This window comes from Rhinolophus sinicus, linkage group LG09 (assembly GCF_036562045.2).
Source record: "Rhinolophus sinicus isolate RSC01 linkage group LG09, ASM3656204v1, whole genome shotgun sequence".
NCBI classification, from domain to species: domain Eukaryota; kingdom Metazoa; phylum Chordata; class Mammalia; order Chiroptera; family Rhinolophidae; genus Rhinolophus; species Rhinolophus sinicus.
Genome location: NC_133758.1, coordinates 15498151 through 15523002, shown reverse-complemented (window position 1 = coordinate 15523002; position 24852 = coordinate 15498151). Strand labels below are relative to the sequence as shown.

Sequence of the window (24852 nt, the reverse complement as noted above, 5' to 3'; positions counted from 1 at the left end):
ATGGCCTATGGATCAAATGAGAAAGATTCCGTGATGCAATGAATAAAACAGCATCATGACACACAGGATTTACATTTTACTTCACCCTGACCTTCTGGATACTAAATGGCAAAGAGGAACCCATCTCAGATCTTCTTCCAGCCAAACTGGATCATCATTCTGCACTCCAGCATGAACAAAATGGCAAAGGAGAAATTTAAAATGTATCTCTCCAAAGTATCAATGTGGAAAGCCTTAAGTCAATGACCATACTGCATTAAACTGGAACAAATGAATTGAGAACGACGATTTGATGTCTTTCTTTACATCCCTTCTGCATTAGCGATCTACCATATAGGTGACTAGGAAAAAAGAACATCATCTTTACAGAGTCACTTGGTTTAAGGCTTGGCTTTCAGTTCGATTATCATGCCAGTTGTCCAAATAAGCTGCATTTCTTGGGGCATATCACAGTGGCAGTAAGGTGGCAAATTAGGTGCTACTCATCCATCTGCTTGGGAATAAGCAGGTCACTAAGAGGGACACAGTAATTTACAGAAACACATCGAGCTATTTTCTTGTTAAAGATAATACGTAGCTTAAACTGTTTTTCTCAGAGGCATCTGAATGCGTTACAGACATGTAAAGAAAAAACATTTAAGCTAAAATATGTTTTTTCCTTGTACATAATATATGAATGGGCTATTGATCTTTATTATATCATTATTGGAGATTCTGTTACTACTGTTCAATATAAAATTGAGATTAAACATAATGCTGATGGTCAGAGGTACTTAAAGCCCAGACACTTATTCACAAGGAGTGTAACCCTGGGTCTTGGTATTTTCAAGACCCGGGGTTTTGAGAGGGTCTTGAGACCCTCTCATTCTGAGAGGTCAACCTCAGATTCTACCTCTTCCTTGATGATTTCTTATGACTTCCAACTCTTCCAAGATCTCTTCTCTCTGAATCCCTACTGAATTTACATTCTGCACTGTGCCATGTAACGATTATATGCTGCTTTTCATTGCCTTCTCTCTAAGTGCATTTCCACCTACACTGTAAACTCTTCAAAGGGAGGGAATAGAGCTTATACCTCTGCATCCCACAACTTACAGCTGAGTGTTGAACACATAATTATCCTATATACTCAGTGAACAACTGGTTATCAGTTAGCATTTAATAAATAGTGGGCTGAAATACTAGTAATTTGAGAGATAACCAAACAGTCTAGAAAATGAAACTACGTTTCAGAGCTAGGTCTGCCAGTGTCATGCCTTTAAAAATATTACCTCTGCACACTCAAAATAGTCCAAATGAAAGGTCAACTTCAGTGAAAAAGTTGACATGATGCCCTTAAACCTTTCCAAGTTCCCAGGAATGCCTTTCAAACTTTTTAATTTCATTGACTTCTTTGCTTGACCAAAAAAAAAATTCCTTAGGCCACCTGTTAAACTCATTTCTACTTGTTACTTATGGAATACCCCAAGTAGTCCATGAAATTTTCTCCAAAGAATGATAGACCCCACGTTCAATAGTGAAGCTAATGTGAAACTCTGAATAAGCCACAGAACACCAAACTGAGAAAAGCTATACCTGCTCGAGAGCTAAAGACTGTAATAAAGTGGAGAAAAAGAAACAGAATAAAGAAAAAGAAAGCTAACAGAAAAAGAGATGGTTTCAGTTCTGTTCCACACTGAGTTTCTGAAGAATAGAGAGACTTTATAAATCAGTCCCTACTATGCAGAAATCAAAACACAAGAAAAGAATTATGAAAACTACTTAAGTAACTATCAATAATTACAGAATGAAACAGGATATAGATTATCATATCAGTGATAATTTTTAGACCCCTTAACTTGGTATAAAATGCACAGCAATTCAGGATTTGACAAAGAGTTAATCCTGAGTTCAGAGGCTAAAACGAAAAGTTCTTCCCCACAAATTTTAATGAGGAAACCAATACAATCCACCTAAATCAGTTATTTTTAGAGACTCATGGAAAATTAAATGCTGAAAGCAATTAATGAGGTTTATAACTAGATCATTTTACAAGGAAAAGTATGTTGAAAACTACTGTCACTCAAAGACATAATAAATACAGCACAGCGACTATTAGTGATATGTGAAATGTGTCTTTTAGAGTATTTAGGGATCAACTATAAGAAGTCTTACTCCAGCTATTAATACTCTGCCCTGCTTACTACTATACAAAGGGAAAGGGGAAGTATGCTAAAGTGTTACGGCCTTACATGCCCACTATTTAGATATTTTTACTTACGATATCCACTGACAGTGTATTTGGAGTCTATTAACAGAATAAGTGTTAAAAATGTTTCCGTTAGTGATGTTTTTATCAACCTATGGGTTGATAATTCAAAGATTACAAAATATAATAATTGGTAGCACATACTGAGAATAAAATCATGCTTTGGGTTAAGGCAGGGTTTCACAGCCTTGGCACGATTGACCTTTTGTGCCAGATAATTCTTTGCTGTGGGGGGGCTCTCCTGTGCACTGTGTTTTTATCAGCATCCCTGGCCTCTATACACTAGATTCCAGTAGGGGGGTGTTACACAACTATCCCCCCGGTGCCACATCCAAAAATGTCTCCTGACATTTCTAAATGTTCTCCAGGGGGCAAAATCACACCCAGTTGATCATCACGGGGGTTAGGGTTTATGTCACAAAATATAGAAGACAACAGAACTTCCTTTGTATTAAAATTCCAGACTCCTAGGACTATTTCACCCTGTGGTGCAAAGACTACACCTAAACCATGACAGATAGCAAGGACTCTATCTTATTTTTAAAAAGAACTCTGCCAGCTCAGTCCAAACTTACATCTACAAGAACCCGTTCTAAAGCTTAACCACAAACTCCATTCTTTTGAGTGATTTTACATGTGTGTCTGTGACGTCGTGGTGATTAACTGTGGGGTTGTGCTCTACAGGCTGAAACTCTACAGGGAATTTGAAGAATCAATACTGGTGCCTTGACAGTTGCTACTGAAACGTATGGATTTTAAGCTTTATAATTTACACATTCTGTTATCACACAGTGTAAAGTAACAATGATGAGAGCAACGTTTCTAAAACGTTACACCTTTAGAGATAATACTAATTTGGCCAAATTATACCCAAAATGATACAAGGAAAGCTCTCTTCTTCTTCTCAAACTATTCCTTTGTTCAACATGGAACGGGCTAAAAGCTAAGTTCGAAAATTGTAAGGAACGAGCAATACTTTCAACTGAAAGGACACTACCTACTATATACGCAAATTATTCTCAATCAATGTCACATTTTTAAACGTCACTTCAGCAAGAGATTTTCGAATGGGTAAATACTGAAATTACAATGATTGCTAGATATAATAATTCAACAGTTTCCTATCAGTGGGAAAATTCATACTGCCAGAGACTTAATTCATTTGGCCTTTTTAAAAAACAAAACCCGTAATCTCTACGATCTGCTAAGTGATCATGTTAAGAATGGAAACCCTATGTTTTGTGATAGATAAATGACATTACAAATACAAGCATTTGATAAAATCTGTTGGGTTACTCCTTTCAAATGATCTCTCTTCCTGGTTGTTTTGATTCTTCCTATTGTTTTGGTTCAGCAAAAGTTTTTCGAAAACCAATGTAGTTGGTTTCCTTTTAAAAGTTACACTTTTTGTGCATTTGAGCACATTTTAAAGATACCTCCCCCAAGCAGGGAACTTGGGATAAAATCAAACCACCTAAATCAAAATTCTAGACCATGATAGGAAAAGAAAAAAGAAATATAAGAGGGAAGAAAAATAAATGTCAGATGGACAACTCTTAAAAGGATTGAAATTCCAACATATTAGCATAGTGCCAAAATTTTTTATGTGTAATCAAAACTTTCCTTGCTCATAGGACACATGTAGATTTGATCATGAGTTCCTTAGAGAAGTGGAAAATGATGATGGAGAAATAAAAATGTTAGCCAAGAAGAAATTCTAGCATAATAATAGTTGATATTTCTCTAAGCTTTCACTCTAATACCTCGAAGTAGGAGGTGAGAGAAGAGAAAATTTGAAAGTAAATCATCTGTTATTTACTGAAAATGTGATGAATTTTGAGATAGTTTGTGATTTACACATTCAAACCTGGGAGATGATATAAAAAGTGAATTCCATCCCCACCATTTGCCTCTCATTAACGGATAGGTTAATTGACCAAAGAGTGTCTCTCTCACTAGGACTAAATAAATAGATATTTTGAAGGATTTCAGAAATCTTAACTTTTGAGTAGGATATTAGTCACCTTTCTATATCTCTAGTGGTTGAGCGAAAGAGAGGAAAGGCCACGGAAATCTAGAAATTACTACTTCCTATACCAGAACAGAAAAAGAAACATAAAGCTGAGGACTACAAGAAAAAAAAGGGCAACTTGCAAGATGAAAAGAAATTATATAAATACCACTAACTATAATGACTTGTCATGTACCCTTTTACATGTGTAAGAGTAGAGGTCTATACATTTTTAAAGCTATATTATTGTGCAAGGGACTCAGTCCCATCTTATCTGCATCCCAAACCTAACTCATGAGCTAGAAGTACTCTTTCCTCCATTTAATCATAGACTTAAGTTCCTACGTGGATTCTGGGTTGTCGTTGTTTTCGAGGCTAGAAAAACATCCGATGAGCTACTTCCTTTAGGACAAAGAGTAAAACTAGGATGGATGAGCATAGGTGATGGATAGAGTGGAAACTTTAGTTGTAGTAATAGTAACAATAGTAATAATAATAATAATAATAATAATAAAAAGGTAACATTCTACAGCCCAGCGGTTTTCAACTAGAGTGAGGCAAAACACAGCATCAGTGGGAGACTTGGGTGGGTGAGTGGGGGGTGGGGACTGGAATCAAAGCTGAAATACAGAAAATTAGGAATCGGATCTATACAGAAATCCCATGGCTGCTGTTACTGACAGGAGTGCATAGAAAACATGAATTCTGTCCTTCCAGCATGGAACAACAGGTCAAAGCTGTTGGAAGTGACAGATGCCGATCAAAGGGAAATGGAAATGCCCATGGGTGATGCGTATCATCTACCCTCCAAGTCTACTCACTGTCACTCTGCCCCCTGCCGTATATCCTCCGAACTACAGATAACTAAACCAAACCAAACCTATTAAGGTACTGCCATAGCTGAATTCTATAACTCACATACTGTGTGTATTTATGTACCAAAGGAATCTGACATTGTGATAAATAAAGCACAGAACAAAACACAATAAACGGAAGCACAATGACAAAGAGAATCTGAAAATGCTTACAGAGATGATCTCATTCAGTTTTGTCTTTGATCACAAAAACAAGACAAAGGTAAGAATCATGGGTGTATACCAATTACGCCTTCATTGACAATCCTTGTGTACATGCATAGAAAGACGGAGGACGGGATTTAATAGACACGCTGTTTTATCCCCACTCCCATGTAAATCTGCCTTACCAAACGTTCGTGTGGATGCAGGCTACAGTAGCTGCTAGACTGTGGAATATGAGAAGAATTGCCCAACATCCCTCCGTAGCCAGGCTGATTCATCCCACTGGAGGAGCTCCAAGGGTCACTGCTGTGATGGCCATCTGTCAAGGACAAAGAAAACCATGACTCTGCTGAGGCATTCAGCCTTGCCTGATAGAATAGGGTTTCTTCATATACTCGAAAATGACTGCCTGTGGTGCATTCATCTTTGTGTTGGTTAGCTGATTACATCAGAAAAGAGTCATCATTATTTTTTCCCCAATGGCTCTATATTGCCAAACAATTATAAATATTTAACATAGTAAAGTGTTCTTAGTAAAAATTCAACTGTAAAAGAACAACACAACACAGTTCTACACAGAATTATATCAAGTCAGCAGGGTAATTAATGCTAAAGGAAACATTTCTTGGAAGTCCTCGGAGTGCTTTTTCTATGAAAACTAAAAGTCAAATTGTTCCTAAATTTTGGGTTGAAAAGACTGGAGACATGACCGAGTTGGCAAGTCTGCAAGTTTAAAAAGCATATAGAGTAATAATAACAAAAAAGAACATCTCAGATTTAAAAGATTAGATTTCATTTTTTTAACATATAGAGTACGTAGAATTAGAGGTGGAATTACATGATGGTATCTAGGGAAGAGGAATCGAAACTGTATCATTCTGAGTTTTTGGTTTCTTTTTTTCTTTTTCTTTTTTGATATAGCTGTCTTAAGCCTTCAGTAGCAACTCAAAGAGTACACACACATAAGGCGGTATTATGCCACAGTCAATTTTGAAAGCCTCTGGATTTTATACAATGATGACTTAAAAAGAGGTTTAAAACTGCATGTAAACTATATGAAGTATGTTTTAATATCAAGTTAATCTTTTGTTAATACCATAATTAAAACATTCCTATAGAGTCTTCTCCTTCTCTGGGCTGACTGGTCTAGAAGTTACCTTTAGCGATTGCTACTGTTTGCTTTAGGTTTCTCAGATTAAGGGGTAGAAACAGAGGGAAGGACCTATGTTATTGCTGGGTTCATTCAATTTTTCCTTCTTTCAATAGTTTAACAAAAATTGAGCGCCAGATATACACCAGGCTACCAAGTATTGCTTCCTTGAAAATAAGATTATTTTACACATTTTATTCAAAAAGACCTTTTGAAAATTTAGGCAACAGGCAAGTTAAATCTGACACTATATTTCGCAAGGCTTTTTTCCTCCGAGATTTTAAACCCAGAAGTTAGAATTCAGAAAACTGGAAAGGTTTCAGGACAGGGATGAATGATCTATAGGTTTGTTTTAAAGAACTACGCAAGCAAAATCATGTCTGTGATTCTGATCATTTTAAGAGCTGTAACTAGAAGATAGACATTCAAGTTAAAAACGGGAAGTTTCAGAGTAGTAAGGTTAAAATATGCCCCTGAGTGTCTCTGAACGTCTTTCACCTAAACTGCACGTTTCTTCAAGGCCTACCTAACTTCTCTGGGCACCACACAGCCCTCACTGAAGGAAGCTGATGTGAAATGGGATCACCCTGCACTGCTCCTGTGATCATAATGTGAAAACAGGGCTTTCAAAGTAAGTCATTACTCATCTACTTTGGATTTATACCTGCGATTGAAGGTTTAGATGTCCCCTTAAAATCAAATATGGAGTTCAAGATCACTGACAAATTTAGTAGATGACATTTATGACAAATAAATTGCGAATATATATCGTTGAACAAGAGTCACCTGAAACATTGTGACAACATGAGGCACTGTATGGAAGTACGTTTAAGATTTGTTAACAGAACACTCTACTCAATACAGACTTATCAAAATACATATTTTACATAAATTACGCTTTTCACAGCAAATTAATATTTATCACATCCCATGATCTTGGCATAATGTTGTTTTGAAAGAATAGAATTAGACGTGTGCAAATTAATTGTGCTCATCATAAATGTCAACTCGGAAACATTTTTTTTTTTTGGCTTTTTGGGTATTCATATGCAGAAAAGCAAATTTGTTCCCCATACTTGGTGTGATCTGCTAAGGAGAAGAACCTGTTGTTTTAATCTACCTGATCTCTTCTGCTGTGTGCACAAGTTAAGCAAGCCACCTTCCTGAAGGCAGACAGAAGAAATCCATCCTTCTCTCAATTTTCTCAATGAAAACCTGCTTTGAGTGATGATTCCTGAGTCTACAATCTCTATCAACACCGGTAGCACAGTTTTTCCGACTGGTTACAAAAGAGGGGTGCTGGTGCCCAAGTGGCTGCTGCTTGTCACCAGGAGGGGATGAGCCTTTTCTCCTGGCACAGAACACACCCAAATGATATACCCTGGTGTGTTCCTTTGAGGGTTACACCTAGGACAGGTTATAAAGATAAAGAATCCCTGGGAACATGAGCTCCATTACACGTGGAACAAATTCTCTCTAATCCTGAGAGACCCATTCAATTAAATTTCATAGATTTTTCCATGGAATTTCACATGTGAACTAACAACGTAAAAGAGCTACTAACACTCTGAAGGGAAAGAAAATAAATCCCTTTTAATCAGAATGATTTTAGTGTGTCCGTTGTAATCAATGTGAGCCACCAGGCTGCTCCCCTGGTACCTGCTGCCCCAAGTGCGTGCCCCTTCTCGTGATGTGGCCCTTCCTGGAGTAGTTCAAAGAAGGAAATCCCATGGCATTTTGCCAAGGGCACAAACAAGGTTTCCACACCCAGGCCAAAAGAGTTCAAGTTCTGCATACAGGAGTTCTTGGTCAATTCCATACCTACATTTCTGAGTTTTAACTTGGTGTCAAGAGTATCACATTTGCGCAATAAGTGTCACAGGCATATCAGGGACGGGGCCTTAGCTGTATTCTCCAAACCATCTATTCTTACAAGCAGTTGCTGTCATTTCAACCATTTTGGTCTTTTCAAGCAGTAGAAAGGGACTGTGCTATCAGTGGAAGACTATAAGCTCAGCAATCACACATCCATGTGCATTTAATTAAATACACTGGACAGTTAGGGGAATAAATATACTTTATCTACCATGAAGCTTTAATTTTCTACATTTGTCTGGGGAAAAAAACCTGGGTCTTTCACCCTACATCAGTTAGCATGTTGGGATAAAGCTTTTGCTATGTAATGAAATAATATTCCAGTTTTTAGATTGGTCACTTCATTATCGATAATAAGTGGGTGAAATTTTTATATACAGTTAAACAGAAGGGCAAGTTGTTCCCAATTGGCTAAATTCAGGATGGTTAAAATACATACTGAGCCAAAACACTTCTAAACATATACATACATTCTTCTGGGTGAGTGAAGATGCCGAAATGATCAGTTATGGAAGACCAGCCCCCAAGAAGCGTCAGTTCTCAGTGAAGCAAACCAGTCTAATCTTAACTCATTATTGTTCAAGGGGCATTAATTAAAAAAAAAAAGAAAAGTCTTACTAAAGTTTTACTTAATTGATTTACTTTTAATGAATGCAATTGCTAAGAAAAGAACATGACCTTCAATATTCTACACTTGCCTAGTATTCTATTTCTTGGGTATCAGTTCAAGTCTTTTGCTCCATAGATGACAAGAAAAGACCCCGGAAAACTCTGCCCAGTGGACTTCCCCTTAGGAGAGGCTGCATCTTACCTTGCATGAAGAAGGAGCTAGGGAAAGTGCTGGCTGCTGGTTTCGAGGAAGGGTAGCCTGGCGAGTCCCTATTGTAGTCGGCAGTGCTTGCTGATGGAGCATAAACCTGAGGAAGGAGAGCCAATTTAGTATTGCTGGCTGCATTGACCGAGCATCTCAAAGTCCACTACTTTAAAGGAAGCAAGCACAAAATACTAAATTTCAGCCATGTCCATTCTAAATCGGATGAAAACCTACAAACACTGCTGCTCCTTTCAGAATACAGAAAAACGAAAAGCAAACAAAAATGCTCAGCATATATTTGTGTGAATGGGAAACCAGGTGTGTTATTTTCCAGTCACAGGAAAGAATATTGCAAACTATGTCTAGTTATAAATATCTTCTATAATACCGATAGGTTGTCTTGGGAATCTAAGCATCCTTAACAACAACAACAAAAACAACAAGAACAACACAAATGGTCCACGACCATATGAAAGGTAAAAACACAAAGACATGCATCAAGGTTGCTACCTTTTATTCTACCTTTCCATTAATATTTTCATTGTCGAGAGACAGAGAAAACAAATGCAGTATCCAAACCACAGAAAGTGACAAACATATCTCGGAATATGAAATTTCCATAGTGTCAGCTCTTTGCAGAGATGCATGAAAAGGGCCATTAAAAGCCCGGATCTACAAAGACCACCAACAATCAGTGTGTATACAAGAAGGGGTGGGGGCGCCTTCCTTTATAGTTCTTATTATATTTGTGAGTGCAATAAACTTAAAAAGTGTGCCAAAATCCTAATTTACTTACATTTGTTTACTAATACTCATGAGACTTGGGAAACCAATTCTTTATAAAAATAACCTGTGTATTTTCATGTTTATGTTTCCTTTAAAGAACACAGCACACTGGAACAGCATCAATTCATAAGGTATAGTTTAACTTTAATTGGCTCTCCCCTTGCCTTTTCAGCTAAATATATATTTTTTTAATCCCCATTTTCTTTTGCTCCAAAAGTTCCTCTCTCCAGATGGTCGGAGAGACTGAAACACTGTCATCCTCTTGATGAAAATGGATACCTTCCTGCCTCCATTTTGAAGCAGGCAGCGGCTCACAAAATTGGCAGTGAGCCTACAATGATATTCATAGGTCACAGTAAAAGAAAGAGAAATTCACCAATAAAAAGGCAATGGCAGGGTTACCAAAAAATAACTCTCCCCCTTTTTTACGGTGCACATCAAATAAACACCCTAAGAAAAATTATATAATTGCTCTCAGAACACCATGAATCACAAACTAAGCATTAATACAAGGTTTAGGATTTCACAAAGGATAGGTCCATAGAGACAGATGTTGGAAAATATGCATACACATACATACATCAAATAAATGCTACATATGCCCCACAGTGCCCTTGAAAATTGGGAGGTCCTGGAGATTGAACAAAATAAAAACAAACCAGAAAACCCCATGCATACTTTAGAAAAGAAGGATTTTTCCTAAGTCATGGAAGGCTATAAGCCCTGTATTTCATGGGCTATATTTCATTTTATTTTTAAATGTTCTTCATATTTTAAATGTATAAATAGCTATTGATTTCTATTTCCAAAGGGCTTATAATAAGGGGAATTATTTTTCAAGTATCTTTAGGGGACAAAGAATAAAACTTAAACCAGGAATCCCAAAACAAATCAATACTCTAAGTTCTGTCAAGCAAAACCCAGTATTTTTCCAGAGAACTATACAATTAACAAATAGTTTGGGAAATATTGTTAAATGTATTTAGAGAAAGTCTTAAGAGTAGGCTAAAAAGATGAAAGAAAATATTACCTTCTAGGAGAATGGGGAAATTGAAAATTAGATCATTGCATTCTAATGACAGAATGAACATAATATGACTATAATATATCTAGAAGCTATTATTAGCCTGACAGCTATTTGGCCAGTCAGTAGTAACATAAGCTAAGTATACTACATGTTACCCCAAATTTCAGAAATCAATATATTTAGTATAAAACTGAAAATAAACTGATTCATATTATTAAATTATCTTATATTTTAAAACTGAAATAAATTGTTTTAAGATAACATATAGCTTAATTTAAATTACATATTCTACTACATTATCTTTCAACATGTATACTATTATGTCAACACCAATTGATGACACCTAAAATGGTTCATTTCCCCCCCATTTGGTAGAATTATTTGATATTTCTTTTGACATATGTGTTAAGAGGACACATCTTTGGTAATTTGACTACGAATTATGATCAAGCTCCTTTGAGAGTAAGATCACTTACTCCAAATTCATAAATGCTGCCTGAACAAAAAAAGAGTATATATGTGGTTAAAAAAGCTTTTAGGATATATTATACTATGCAGTTTCTGTTTTCTGGTGTTGTAGCCAAATAAAGACTCTTTAGATAAGATGAAAGTCTTTGTTAACAAGAAATGGACCATCATTTAACAGTTTTTTTTAAAAGGCAAATTCTACATATTTTATAAATTTTATGTTGTAATTTACAGATCAGGTATAATGCTATTCCCTTTCCATTCACATACTTCAGTTTTATCACCCCCAAAGATTTTTAAGGTAAGTGCTTTATATATTTGTTTATATAAATAAACATCACATAGAACTATTATACTTTTTTAAGGTAGAAGAAATAAAAAAAGTTTATTTGGTACAACCTCCCACATTTTAAAGAAAATTCAATAATGGAATGGTCAAAGCAACTTCTCAGGATATGCAACTTGATTAAGATATACAACTATCAATTGTTCTTTATTTTCCACTATTTACTGGTTACTTTCTTTAAAAATGGAGGTGGAGGTATAAGATGATATTTATGAAAACAGAGTGATCATAATGCTCACACTTCAGTTTATCCTTAATGTTTTCATCTCTAATAACCTGGGTGACTAGTGAGCTGCTTCATTAACTTTACTTCAGTCAACTATTTTGCTAATTTCTTAATCAAAAGACTTCAGAGTATAGATTTCAATAAGGTATTCAACAGAGATGGTAAATTCAGTAAGAAAATCTCACATCCATTTAATTTTAATTATTACTATTCCAGGTAAATAAAAAGATGACTTACGTATTTGTTAAATAAAATAGCTTTTTATTTAACAAAACAATAACAAACATGCCAGGTATCTTCAAACAGTTGGAATTGTTTTTAATCAGTCCAATGAAAAATTAAACAAAAATCTCAAACTCTACTTCAATGTACTGAAGTGACTCCACCAACGAAACATGAGCAAAGTCTAAAGGGAAACAAAAATCTACACTAGTTTTTCTCTGATATGGTAGCTTAGATCAAGGTGACTTTTGGCATTCTGATTCCTCCCACAAGAGTAACTAAAGAAAAAAGTGAGAAATTATTGTTGCAAAATTGGAAATGGGGAAACTTGGCAAAGCTCCTAGGCTACAGCATTTTTAATGAACTATCTGTTGAATAACAGCATCCTGGAAAACTAATAGCAAAGTATAGTTAATATTCAAAGTAAGCACCATTATCTTTTTTTCTTACAATCCTGGATTTAAAACAAAATCATACCTACAGAAATTCTGAGTTTAACAAAGCTCTTTAGATAACACTAAACCCTGAACAGATAAAAGTAAAAATGTTTTCATTTTACATATTTAATATTTGTTGTAATTTGAGGTATATTACTATGGTACATTAGCTGTTCCATCCATTGTTCCTGCTTATCCTTTCTGTAGTCATCAAAGAAACACCAATATGGTATGTTCTTTCAACTAGAACCTCAGCCTATTAGAAAAGAAGAAAACCAAGCCAAATTAAAATCAATCAATCAATCAGTCAATCAATCAATCAATCAATCAAGGGAGTAGAATGCATATCCTACTTTTTCCCTTTGATGTTTTATTTTTATCTGTCTTGGCATATCAGTTTCATTTATGGAGATTTAAAAACTAACAATAATTACCATTTGCTTAGGGCCTATTGAGGAATAGCTTTTGTGCTAAGAGCTCCATATATGTTATTTCTAATCTTCTTAATGCTCATACAAAATGGGTGTTTTTAATAGTATCATTACTATTCCACAGGGCTGAAGTATGGCAGAGAGGTCAAAAGTATTGACCCAGACTGGCCTGGATCTGACTGCCAGTTCACCATTTAGTGGTATTAGCTTGGCAAGCTTGGGCCTGTTAATTTAACCAAATGGAAATGACAGTGCCTGCTACAATTCTTGTGCGAATTAAATGGTACAATATTTATAAAGAAACTAGAATAATACCTGGCACATATTAAATATGTAAAAACCATCAGACAACAGTGTTAATGTTACGTTGCGATGGTTTTTATTACCTGGACAAATACGACTCTGGAAAGTTAAACCATTTTTCCATGTTAAAAAGTTAACAAGTGGTAAAGGAAGCACTTGAACAGGTTATCAAAGTCTATGTTCTTTCCATTAAAAAACAATTCCTTGCTCTTAAAGGCAAAAAAATAAAAAGATATTGATAATTATTAATACAAGTGTATACTTTGGCCATAGTTTGTTAAAACATTCTTGTGGGGTCTCATAATTACCTTTTAAGAAAATAAAATGTGGTAAGTCATGTTCATAGTGAAACCCTTATATGCTAATACTATTTGCTTTTTGATATAGGAAACTAACCTCAGAGAGGATAAAGACAAGTGGCTGCAGATCATGTACCATGAGGTGTGTAATTGCGTAGGGTTGGGTGATAGCCACTAGGTTATACAGTAAGTAAACCTTTAGCATTCCTTAACCTGACTGTCCCTTTGTGATGCTGCAAGTACCACCTGAATGTGTAATTGCAAAAAAGGGGAATCAGAAAAATGAAAACATGGTAATCGCGATCGAGACTTTCAGACTCCTAAAGAGAGCTGCTGTATGCTCCATGATGAACAGAAAGTGGCAAAGCAGAACTATGCCTCAGATGCCCAAGTGCCAGCTCTGCTCACGTAGGAGCTCAGACCCTGGGAGACTGCACACATATTGTAAACTGTGATAGTCCAACACTCACGTGCCAAGGGTTTATAGTGATGTTTACAGACCTAGGCATGTGCGGTGCTGCTTCCCAGCATCTAATGCGGTGATCAGCTCACTCCTCAGGCAGCTGGGTCGGCCCCTCAGCTCTTACAGGACTGCCTGAAGGACATGGGTCATCATAAGAGCAAAGAATGGCTCAAGGGCAATGGCACTTCCACATGCAGAAGAGTTCAAATGAACACTGCAATTGTTCTATGTGACCAAGTTAAAGGTATATTTCTAGCTGGTCCATACAGCGAGGGGGAGGTGTACTTAGAAGAGACAGTCTCCAAATAATACAGAAATAGATTTGGCAGGATAGTAGAAATTATCCAGCTCTGGAGGCAGACCAACTCTTTTCAGATTCAGCTCTCACAATTAGTTGTCAGAACATAACAAAGCAATTTATCTCTCAGAGCCTCAGTTTCCTCATTTGTCAAATGGGGCTATTCTTGTTGTGAGGATTTGAGGTAACACCTGTCAAGCATAATTCCTAACCCATTGTAGGCACTTAATAAATAATATTATTTATATATTGTTGTAAGTACTACCTATTATTTATAGCTATTTTTAACATGTCTAGAATGGTGCTGTCTAATATGGTTGCCATTAGTAATATGTGGTTATTTAAATTAAGCTTAATTAAAATTAAATAGTTAAATAATCAGCCCCCCAGTCACAGTAGACACACGCTACTGGCTATCATTCAGACTCAAGTAACAGAGCTGAGTAAGTTAGAAGGTTTAAAGGCAGTGAATAATGCTCAAGGGCCATAATAGTAAGGCAATAAACAACCCGAGTGCAAAAAAAAAGCAAACTACAGAAATAAAAATTATTCACCTGATATAGTCTCAGTATATATTATCAAATCAAGGAATATCTACTAATTGAAAGAGATTCTACTTCATTTCCACGTGATGGCTAAAGGCCAATTTGCATTATTGTCACATAAATAGGAAATCTGTTTAGAGATAACACATAAATGTCTGCAGTATACTGACAGATAGATGGATATTTAATTATAAATGGAAAAATTTCAGAGGTGTGAGCTGCTGAAAATGTGAAGCTTTTATTTCCATCTAGATCACTTGAAGTTTTTATAAGAATTAACCAAATAGTTCTAAGTGCCCTAAAATAACTCTCAGTAAGGAGAGTTTTTACTCTTCAAACTATCTTTATTGGGAGTCTAAAATTTTTTTTCATAATTATCTAAACATGTGTAAAACGTACCATTCATGTATATGATATTCATATTTCATTTCTGCTAACAAGTAATGGCCTGTCTTCACTCTACCATATTACATTACAAAAATATATGAGAAAGAGTATGTATATGATCCCTCTAAAACAAGTTTAAACATGTGATACATTTAGAACACAAGTCACTTTGAACATACATCGATACACCCCATCACGAATATCACATGTAATTTTTCTACCCTCCTAAATATCAGATGAGTTTTGATGATCCGCTCATGAGTAAATTAAATCTGAAGCTAAATCTGATAAATGAATTACAGCCAAGAGTTTCATCCTTCTCAGCTACCAAATTTCCTTTTCCGTGTTAAGTAGTAGCAAAAGTGTAAGGATTTAAATTCCCTTCTAGGTTTGTATCTTTATCGATCAAATTGTATAACCAAAAGATAGCAAAGACCCCAGAGAAAGCACCAAGAAGGAGAAGCAGAGAAATACACAACAGATCAGGAGTTACGTAAGCCCACAGGGACGGGCAGCCTGCAGCCCATGCACTTTGCCAGCGCACCCAGTCTGCAGCAAACTCAGGATGATACAGTCAAGAAGTGAGCCGGACCCACATTTAAGTGTGTGTCTCCTGCACGCAAAATGCCCCAGGGGCTACGGAAAACCTGGCGTTCTTTGTGGCCAGGCAACTCTACCTTCTTCTTTCTTTCCTTCAAATAAAAAGGCAAGGATGTTCTTCTTACATCATTTTTTTTTTTTTTTTATAGCTAGCTGCAGTATGTTTTTCAAATCTCTAAATTAAATTTCAAATTCCAAAAGGAGAAAAAAAAAATCGAATCCATGCAGCCTTTGACATGTATAGAAATTTACAAGAAAAAATCCTGCTTCAATTTTTAAAAAAAAATCTGAGTCACTAATAACTGTGTAACAATCTTATCATAATCTAAATCTACATAGTGTGCCATTATTTTAGAAGTATTTTCAATGTGTTATCATTTGCAAATATGAGGCAGAAAATGCCTGGAGAGGTACGACTAGGCTTACTCTGCTATGGTATCATAGATACAGAACATTTGAAATTTTAAGTTGTTTTCACATATTATCCTACAACCATCTCAGTGATGTATGCAGGAAGTTACCAATTAGAAACAAAGAAAAGCAGTAATGTATTATGGAATCAGAGCTTAACACTCTCCAGAACTGGAAAAGGACCTAGTCCCAATGCCTGCCAGCCCCAAGCTCTTGTCACAGTTGGCATGACAAAATGATGACAATGATAAAAATAACTAACAGTTTACTTATGATATGCTAGACACTATTCCAGTAAAACTGTGCATATAATCATTTTGTCTTTACACTAGTCCTATTGTTTTATCATCTCAATTTTATAGATAAGGAATCTGAGTCATAGAAAGGTTAAGTAACTTGCTCAAAGTCATACAGCTAAGGCAAGTGGAAAAACTGGGATTCAGAATCATGTAGTCTATTTTCAGAGTCTGAGCTTTTAACCTCTATGCTACGTTATCTCTTGATAATCTCCCCAGGATGTTCATGGTCTCCTACCAAAAAAACCCAGCTTTGCAGAATCCTGGGTCCCAGGTACTCCTGGACCATTTTGTAGCCAAGGGCCCGAGAATGCTGTTTTTCCCGAACAGAACACCACAAGGTGATCTCCGACACGGCAGCAGTGTGTGCTGCTGCAAGGAGGACCATCCGTCTGTCTTCCAGATATGAAGCTGAGCAAAGCAGCAGCAAGCATTAACACTCTTGTGAATAGCACTAAAGGCAGAGAGAGGCTAAGTAAGCTGCTGAGAGCGACACTGGGGTTTCCTGGTGAAATAGTACGACACTAAAATGATAAAAAATACTATTACTTACAACGTTCATGTGAAGTGGGACTGTAACCCCGTCTAATGTGTACTAGCCTCTGGCTCCAAATACTCCTTTTTATTTTTACACCTGCATTTCTCTTGCTCTTGGCACTAACTGACCAGACAGTGTATGTTTGCTATTACTTTCAGTGTGGTATGTCACAGGACTGTCCACTGCCAACAGTATGAGTACCTTGGCCCTAGCTGAGAGTGCCTTAAACTGATTAAGTTACACCTGGCTAAAGAACTCTTGAAACACTTAATTGCATGAAATTTGGTCCAGGTGAAACCTGACTTCTTCCTGGTTACATTCCTTTTGTTACTTAATTCACATGAGAGTTGGCTTCATCACCAGGCTCAGGATTGGCACAGATAAAAGACTGTGGATATTAAGCACATCGCAACTCTTTAATATGTTCCGGACCCCTAACTAAGTTGTTGTTTCCAAGCTTTTATTTATGGAATACTCATCAGAAATTAAAGAAAACTTAAGAAGAATGTGATTTATTATTTCTATTAATTATTATTCTAGTTATCTTAAATCTTAAACAGATGTAACTAAATTATTTATATCTGCATTTACAGATAGACATCAAATTCGTGATTGTCAATTATTTCCAATGGACCATTTCCCATCACAACATTATTTTTGCTTCTTTGGCTACCAATTGTTTGCTTTTTAATTTTTTTTTAAAGATGACGACTACTGTTTATTAGGAAGTGTTGGAACATCAAAATAGTGTTGGTTATATATCTGCCAATAAATAGCTCTGTGACCTCTGCAGCCTGTCTTTCAGATGACAAATACTAAGTTGCTACAATAAAGAGACAAATTAATTTTAGGTTTATTCCAGTGTTGATTATCGTTATTTCTTGTATACCATATTGAATGCTAAGAAGGCCTGCTGAAGAGAATCAACTGCAGAAACAATACAGTTAAAAAAAGTACGGTGAAAAACTGTGCAGGTGTGCTCTGTATATGTATATGCATGTGTGTGTAGTACCTGGCACAGCAAGTAGTTACTAAGTGCACGCAAGAATGAATGAACACATCACACACAAGATATACGTCAAACTAAGAATAACATCATAACAGAGAAAGATAAACATTCATTGGTTCTGACAAAACAGATTTTAGTGCATTTCACTTCTCGTTATTTTAGGGCTGAGCTTTCTTTAGAAGGTGGAGGCAATTACCTATAATGGTCCATACTTAAGAGTTCTGAGAGTACCATTCCCCATCCTTTTCCCTTTGAACCCAAGACCATAGGTTGATGCCTGAATTCTAGTGCTGACATCTTTCACTGGATGTTAACAGGAGTGTCATTTAAAAAAGGATCTAAGCATCAATAAGTTTGGGCACCATTGGGATAAACTAATTAATTTCACTGCTACAGGCCTTAATCAATGTACATTCCTATATAGGGCAAAAGCCTACATCCTGGAAAAATTTCCATGGCCACAAACCTGTTTTTCAACACATCTCCAATCATTCCCCATCTTGGGAAATGCTGTTACAGTCTGTTAGCAGTTACTACACGTCGATGTAATGAGGTCTCAGATCTTTCCTCAAGCATCATTTTTTAAGAATGAGAGGAAAATGGAGAAAGGATGAGGATGCAGTACAGAGAAGGTTTTACAGAAAAAGAAAGCAGCACCAAAAAAAAAGAAAAAGAAAAAGAAAATTCTAATTACTTGATAGTTTGACATTGTACAACCCCAAATGTGCCATTCCCAGTCCTCCAATCACGAGTGTCTTCAGTGCTGTTCATATATAATTATTACAGATGACCAGAGAACCATTAATTCCTAAGTACACATTCCTTCCCAGGAAGCAAGAGGGATTAAGAAGAAAGTGAGACAAAAGCAGAAAGACACACTTTCAAGAGCAGAGACCGAAGCAAGAATGAAAAGATAATAAGACCAAGATTCTAACAGATAAAAAGACAGGAGGTATAGTCAAAGAAACAACTCACAACAGCGCTATGTACTGCTCTAGTTACCCTCTTTGACCTTGAACTTAATTGTATAAAAGGACATTTAGTGAAATTCTATGATTAATCATTATAAAAAGTTCATCTCTTCATACTATTTTAAATTACAAAGACTTCCGGCTTCCATTATTACCTTACTTAATAATCACTTTGAGGTAGATTACCTATCCATGCAGTCAACCATCTCACCCATCTCATACATTAGGAAACAAGCTGAGAGAAATAAGTGCCTTCCCTTCCCGGTAATCACGTGACTATGTGGGCCGGAGTGGGCTGGAACAAAGGTCTTCTTACTCCACATCCCAGGTCAGAACTGTTATCAGAATATTCTTGATCAGAATATTCTTCCAAATCACCTACAGTCTAAGAAATCTGGAGATCAAATTTTCATATTAGTAAATGAGATCTCCTAATGCTAAGTAGAGTTATAGATGCTCTATGCTGCACTTTGAAGTATCAAACTTAACTCTGTGCGCTTCAAACAGATGCCTGCATCTTCTGCTTACCAGAATTGTTATGAACAGTGAGTTTCCAATCTGGTAAAGTTTTGAACAGAAATCACTGCTGTGGTACACTGTAAAATTATTACCCCATCCTCCCTTTCACAAAGCTGAAAAAATGTTATCTTTCTTCTTTCAAAACATATGGCCCTAACTACTCTCAACTAAAAACAAAAGCATGAAATAAACCAAATGTATGCCTCTGTGACACAGATTGAAATAAATACATAAAACAGTATGCAAATTGTCGACATCTATGTGCAATCAGCCACCTCTCTATCTAATATCCATTCAAATACGTGTCCTTCCCCCATGCCCAGGGCAAACTTTTAGGTAAAATCAGCATAATATTTCACTGATTTAACTCAACAGCACCTAGGTGCTTGGGTACATTAAAAAAAAAAATTTTGAAGGCTAGACTTTTCATTAGGAACTAGTTGAGAAATTTCAGATGTATGACAAGCAACTAGAAAATGTACGAAAGTGAGTCATATTTTGTATAAAATGTTTATTCAAAAGAAATGTGAAGGGAATTATCCCATTAGGGTAGGGTTATTGAAAGAAAACTTCTTAAAGGAGGTGAGGAATTAATAAATGCCAATAATATTCTTGAAATAGGACTGGGCAATAGAAGAACATGTGGCCAACAATACATAGTTCATATCTTCAGGCACATTTAAAATATAATTGAATTGACTTTGTCTAATATTTAAATTTCAGACATGTTTTTCACTTGATCTCATTTTTCTTAATTTGAAAGACACACAGCTTTAAAAATCTGCTGATGGCTAAGTCAAATATTTTTCTGGAATAACAAGGGTATAAATAAGTATATCCACTAATTTCTTAAATAATAAAAATTACAGTAAGAATGCCCCTTTGATTTTCTTTCCAAGAAAAGAAATCTTTGATAACTAAATTACTTGTTCAATAATTTTGAATCTTTAAAACGGAAATGTAAAATCCAGATGATTGCTTAACATTAACAGAAGCAGTTTAAATTCTCAAAGTTTATGGAATTAATAAGAAAATGTTTTTACAAGAAGAAGAAAACAGCAGTTTTACATACTAAAAGGCTCAGAACTGATGGTCTTTTTTTGTTCCTTGATAATTAGTATCTAGTGAGAACTTAAGAGAAACAAACAGGAAGGTTAAAAAACAAGCAAGGGATGTTTCCTTTTTTCTTTTTCTGATGGAGAAACATCCATTAAACATGTAGGTCTTAGCTTACATACTTAGGGCACAATAGGTCTTCTGCCTGGAACTTTTTAATCTCTAGATAGATCTGGAACTCCGTTTCTAATCTCTTGATAGATAGATGATGTGTGTGTGTGTGTGTGTGTGTGTGTATGATAAAAATTAAAGGTTTATAAAACTTAGCAGCAGAGCAACGGGAAGGAACTGCATAACTGGGTATGGGGCTTCCTTTAAGGGTGCTGAAAGTGTTTTGGAACCAGACATGTTACAGTTACTCAACATTGTGAATGTATCAAATCTGAATCATTCTCTTTAAAAAAAGGTTATTTTTATGTTACGTGAATTTCACCTCCATTAAAACAAAAACCAAAACATTGCAGGCCCATAATTTACGTGCTGTCCTTCACAAAACAAATATTAGTGAGGATCTATCTGTAGGGCAATGGTATTCTAGTAGCCGACAGGACCAATAATGGGCCGTATTTCTGGAGCAGTAAGCCTTGTCATCAGTTGCTAGATGGAAAATTTAGGTAAATAATGCAGACATTATTAGGACAGGAAGCCGCCCCCCCACTAAAATAAAAACTGCTCTCACCAAAGTCAGTCATGATTTCTTTGTTAGAAAATTCAACGTTCTTCATTCTACCAAGTTAATAAATTTATGATTCTCCCTCATTGCTAAAAAGTCTAGATGACACTGCTTCATTGTCTTAAGTGAGCTAACCAGCTACAGAAACTAGTACCTAATGTTCTCAAAGGAGCAGGAGACCATCTTGCGAGTTTTGATTCTATCACTAATTTACTCACTACAGGTAGGTCATTCAACCTCTCTCAGTCTTTGATATTCATTTGGAAAATACAGAACTTAACTTCTGCCACGACATAGAAATTCCGTGCAAACAAAACCAGATTGTGCATTGAGAAAATACCTTGAAGAAGTATGGACCTCAAGGTATCCAATTTGTATAGCATGTTCAGCATCTAATCATGCTTAAAATACATTTTGATGGTGATGAGTCCATTTGAACAGAAAACTTCTTAATATATGGACAACCTATTCAGCTCTTTTCTCTAACAAATACAAATAGCGATGTGTACTAGTGGTGTAATATAGACATGACTGTGGACCAAAAAACTTTTGGAAAAAAATGAGCTCAAAAACTTTTCATTGAATATATTTAACTTTCTAAACTTTCCCAGCACTATAGTTTAGAAATTTATAACTTTTATGAATTACACAAATCTTATTTCCCATAAGATATTATGGGCTCCTTAGGGGCAGAGGGTGTGCCTTAGAATACATTCAAAGCAATGACTTGCCCACAGCCAGTGCCCCATAAATATTTATTAAACAAACAAGGGAAACAGCCAAAGAAAGAGAGGACCAATTCTTTCCTTTTCTTACAAAATTTACACAGCTGAGTTTTGGTGTTTGAAGCGCCTTATGGAACTATACTTTGGGTATTTTTCTTGAGAAAACCTGTCTTAAGAATCATAAATGACTCCTTTAAGGTATTGCACATGAGGGTGCACCTCTGCCTGATACCAGGAAAAAGATGTCACGTGGAGATAACACAGATGTAAAAGATATTATGCTGTCATTCCACAGATGTCCAGCATTGGATGTGCAAAATTTCTCAAGGAACTCATCCATGTAAAATTGACGAGGATTTCTGACTTGCTATATTTGTGATATCTGTTCCTCAGTTTCTGTGTCCAGATTTTAAAAATAAAGATTGCTTGAAACTATGACAGAGAGTCAGTCTGTGACTTTACTTTTCCAAAAAAGATTGAGAAACTTAAACGGAAGTCACAGGCAGGTTAAGACCACACATCCCCTTTCATGGTGTTTTTTTTAACACTCCCATTTGATGGGCACTCAAAAACAGATTGGACCGTGGTAAGGACGCACAACATAGAATACAAAACTCAAGCTGCACTCACCATGTAAAAAACTTTCCCTTTCTATCTGCCATCTAATTTCTTCTATTCTTTCATGGGTTTGTTCAGGTCCCACTTCATCTGATTGGTGTGTACAGCTCATTTTGCCCTCTGCATGTCTTCTAACTTGTGTTGCTGTCTTCTGTTTTATATTTATGGCCCACTTTCCCAAATATGTTCCAATCCCCTGGGGTGTGTGTCTCATTCTTTCCATCACTCTCTCTGTCTGGGAGATAAGATGCTTGATGCTTATTTTTCAGTGATGATTATAATGATGACAACGATGATGGAACAGCATCTTGCCCTGCCCTTTCTCCACTTCTTTACCTTCCTCCCATGCCACTACTCCAATTAAACTGCTCAAGAGCTCCTGGACCTTGCAGCCAAATGTCACTTTTATCTCTCAGCAACATCTGACACTGGTGACTCTTTTCTCCTTCTAGTCAGATCTGCTTTCCTTGGCTTCTGTGACTACGTCTTCCTGACGTGCCTCCTATCCCTCCGGACTTTTAAATTCAATTACCTCTTGGGCATGCCCATTTGAAGGGCTCCTCATTACCTTCATGATAAAATCTAAACTCCTTAATTGGGTGCAGAAGGCACTTTATGATCTGGCCACTGTTTATCTTTTCAGTCCCATCTCTTACTATTATCCGTTTGCACTAGGACCTCTAGCCATCCTGAATTACTTTTGGATAATGAAATACGCCATTCTCTCCCTTGATCCATTTATTACCCTTGCATTTCCATTTCTCCTTGGACCTCACTTCCTCCAGGCCAAATGTGGGATAGGTGACCCTCCTATGTCTCCGTTAGCAGCCTGTACTCCCCCACTGGTGCCTTATCACATTAAATGTAGCGGCCAATTCACCTGTCTATCTAATGTCGGTCTTGTTTATAGCTATATTCTGGCACCTGACTCATAGTAACCATTCAAGCACTTACCACGATTTGAGTGAAGGAGTTAGGAAAAGTACATTAAAAATGTCTCTTTTAAAAAACAAGCAAAATAAGTAATCCCTCAACAGGAAAGATGAAATCTACAGCCTCTCTACAGCATCACACTGATAATCTCAGGTGATGGTGCTGGTTCAAACAACAGATCTAGGATTCCACCCAAGTGCCTGCCAATGACTTATATTCGGTAAAAGAAGCCTGAAGCTCTGGGTGTTTCTGGTCCCGAAATTCACTGCTGTTCACCTTCTGTACTGAAAACCAGATGCCGAGGAACAAGATATCAAGGAGCGAGGATTCTAGGGCACAAAGGACTTTGCAATTGCCCCAGACTTAGAATCCCTGTTAGCTCTTTTGAGTGTAATGTGGGAAAGAGAAAGCAAACTTCCTCTGCCTCCATGGCCACCCAGCTCAGCAGTGAACAAGGGTGGGATTTCTGAAGTCATGATCTGAGCATGGCTGGCCCCTCCGTAATGCCGAGAGGGTACCGTTCATCTACGGTGCATGAAGTTTTTATCACTTTGATTTAATTAGCCAGCATCAACTTCAGGGCCAGTTTCTTAATAATGATGCTTTTCTCCTGCTACGTACCCATCCTACCAAAGAAGGCCATAGCAGTATGACTCTTCCTAAGCTGACATGTTCCGTGGTATTTTCTAAAATAGTCTGACGTGAAACAACTGGGTAAGAAAATGTTAAGATTTGCATTTCCTTGAAATGTGATGCTATTTTGGGGCTTCTCATTGAAAAAAATTTAAACTGCGAGTAATTAAGGGTGGTGGAGCACACACACCCAAAGTGTGGCTCGTGCTTAGGCGCATGGTCAGCTGAGTTGCCATTGCACTGGGAGTCAATATTAGGAGTGGGGAAGCCAAGCCATGCTTTGTGTTTGTTCAATGTCTCACTATTTTTTCAAGTGTCATGGGCTCAGCAAAACCCAAAACACATTTTCTCAGCACTTCTCTCTATTTTTCAGCCCATATGTATTTCGAGAGAAGTTTAATTCATATGTTTCTGATTTATTTACATGCAAGTCATCAGAATGCTGTTTTGTATGA

The 24852-nt window shown here is 36.5% G+C and overlaps 1 protein-coding gene across 39 annotated transcripts in view; it reads right to left on the bottom strand.

The window, feature by feature from the left end:
• Positions 1–24852, bottom strand: part of TCF4 (transcription factor 4) — a 345626-nt gene that overhangs the window by 51926 nt on the left and 268848 nt on the right. For all 39 annotated transcript variants that reach the window (XM_019722094.2, XM_019722107.2, XM_074339930.1 and 36 more), the window contains 2 exons: positions 9115–9220; positions 5464–5597 (listed from right to left, as the gene is read on the bottom strand). In XM_019722094.2, coding sequence (XP_019577653.1) covers positions 5464–5597; positions 9115–9220 — 240 coding nt within the window. The remainder of the gene's footprint in view (positions 1–5463; positions 5598–9114; positions 9221–24852) is intronic.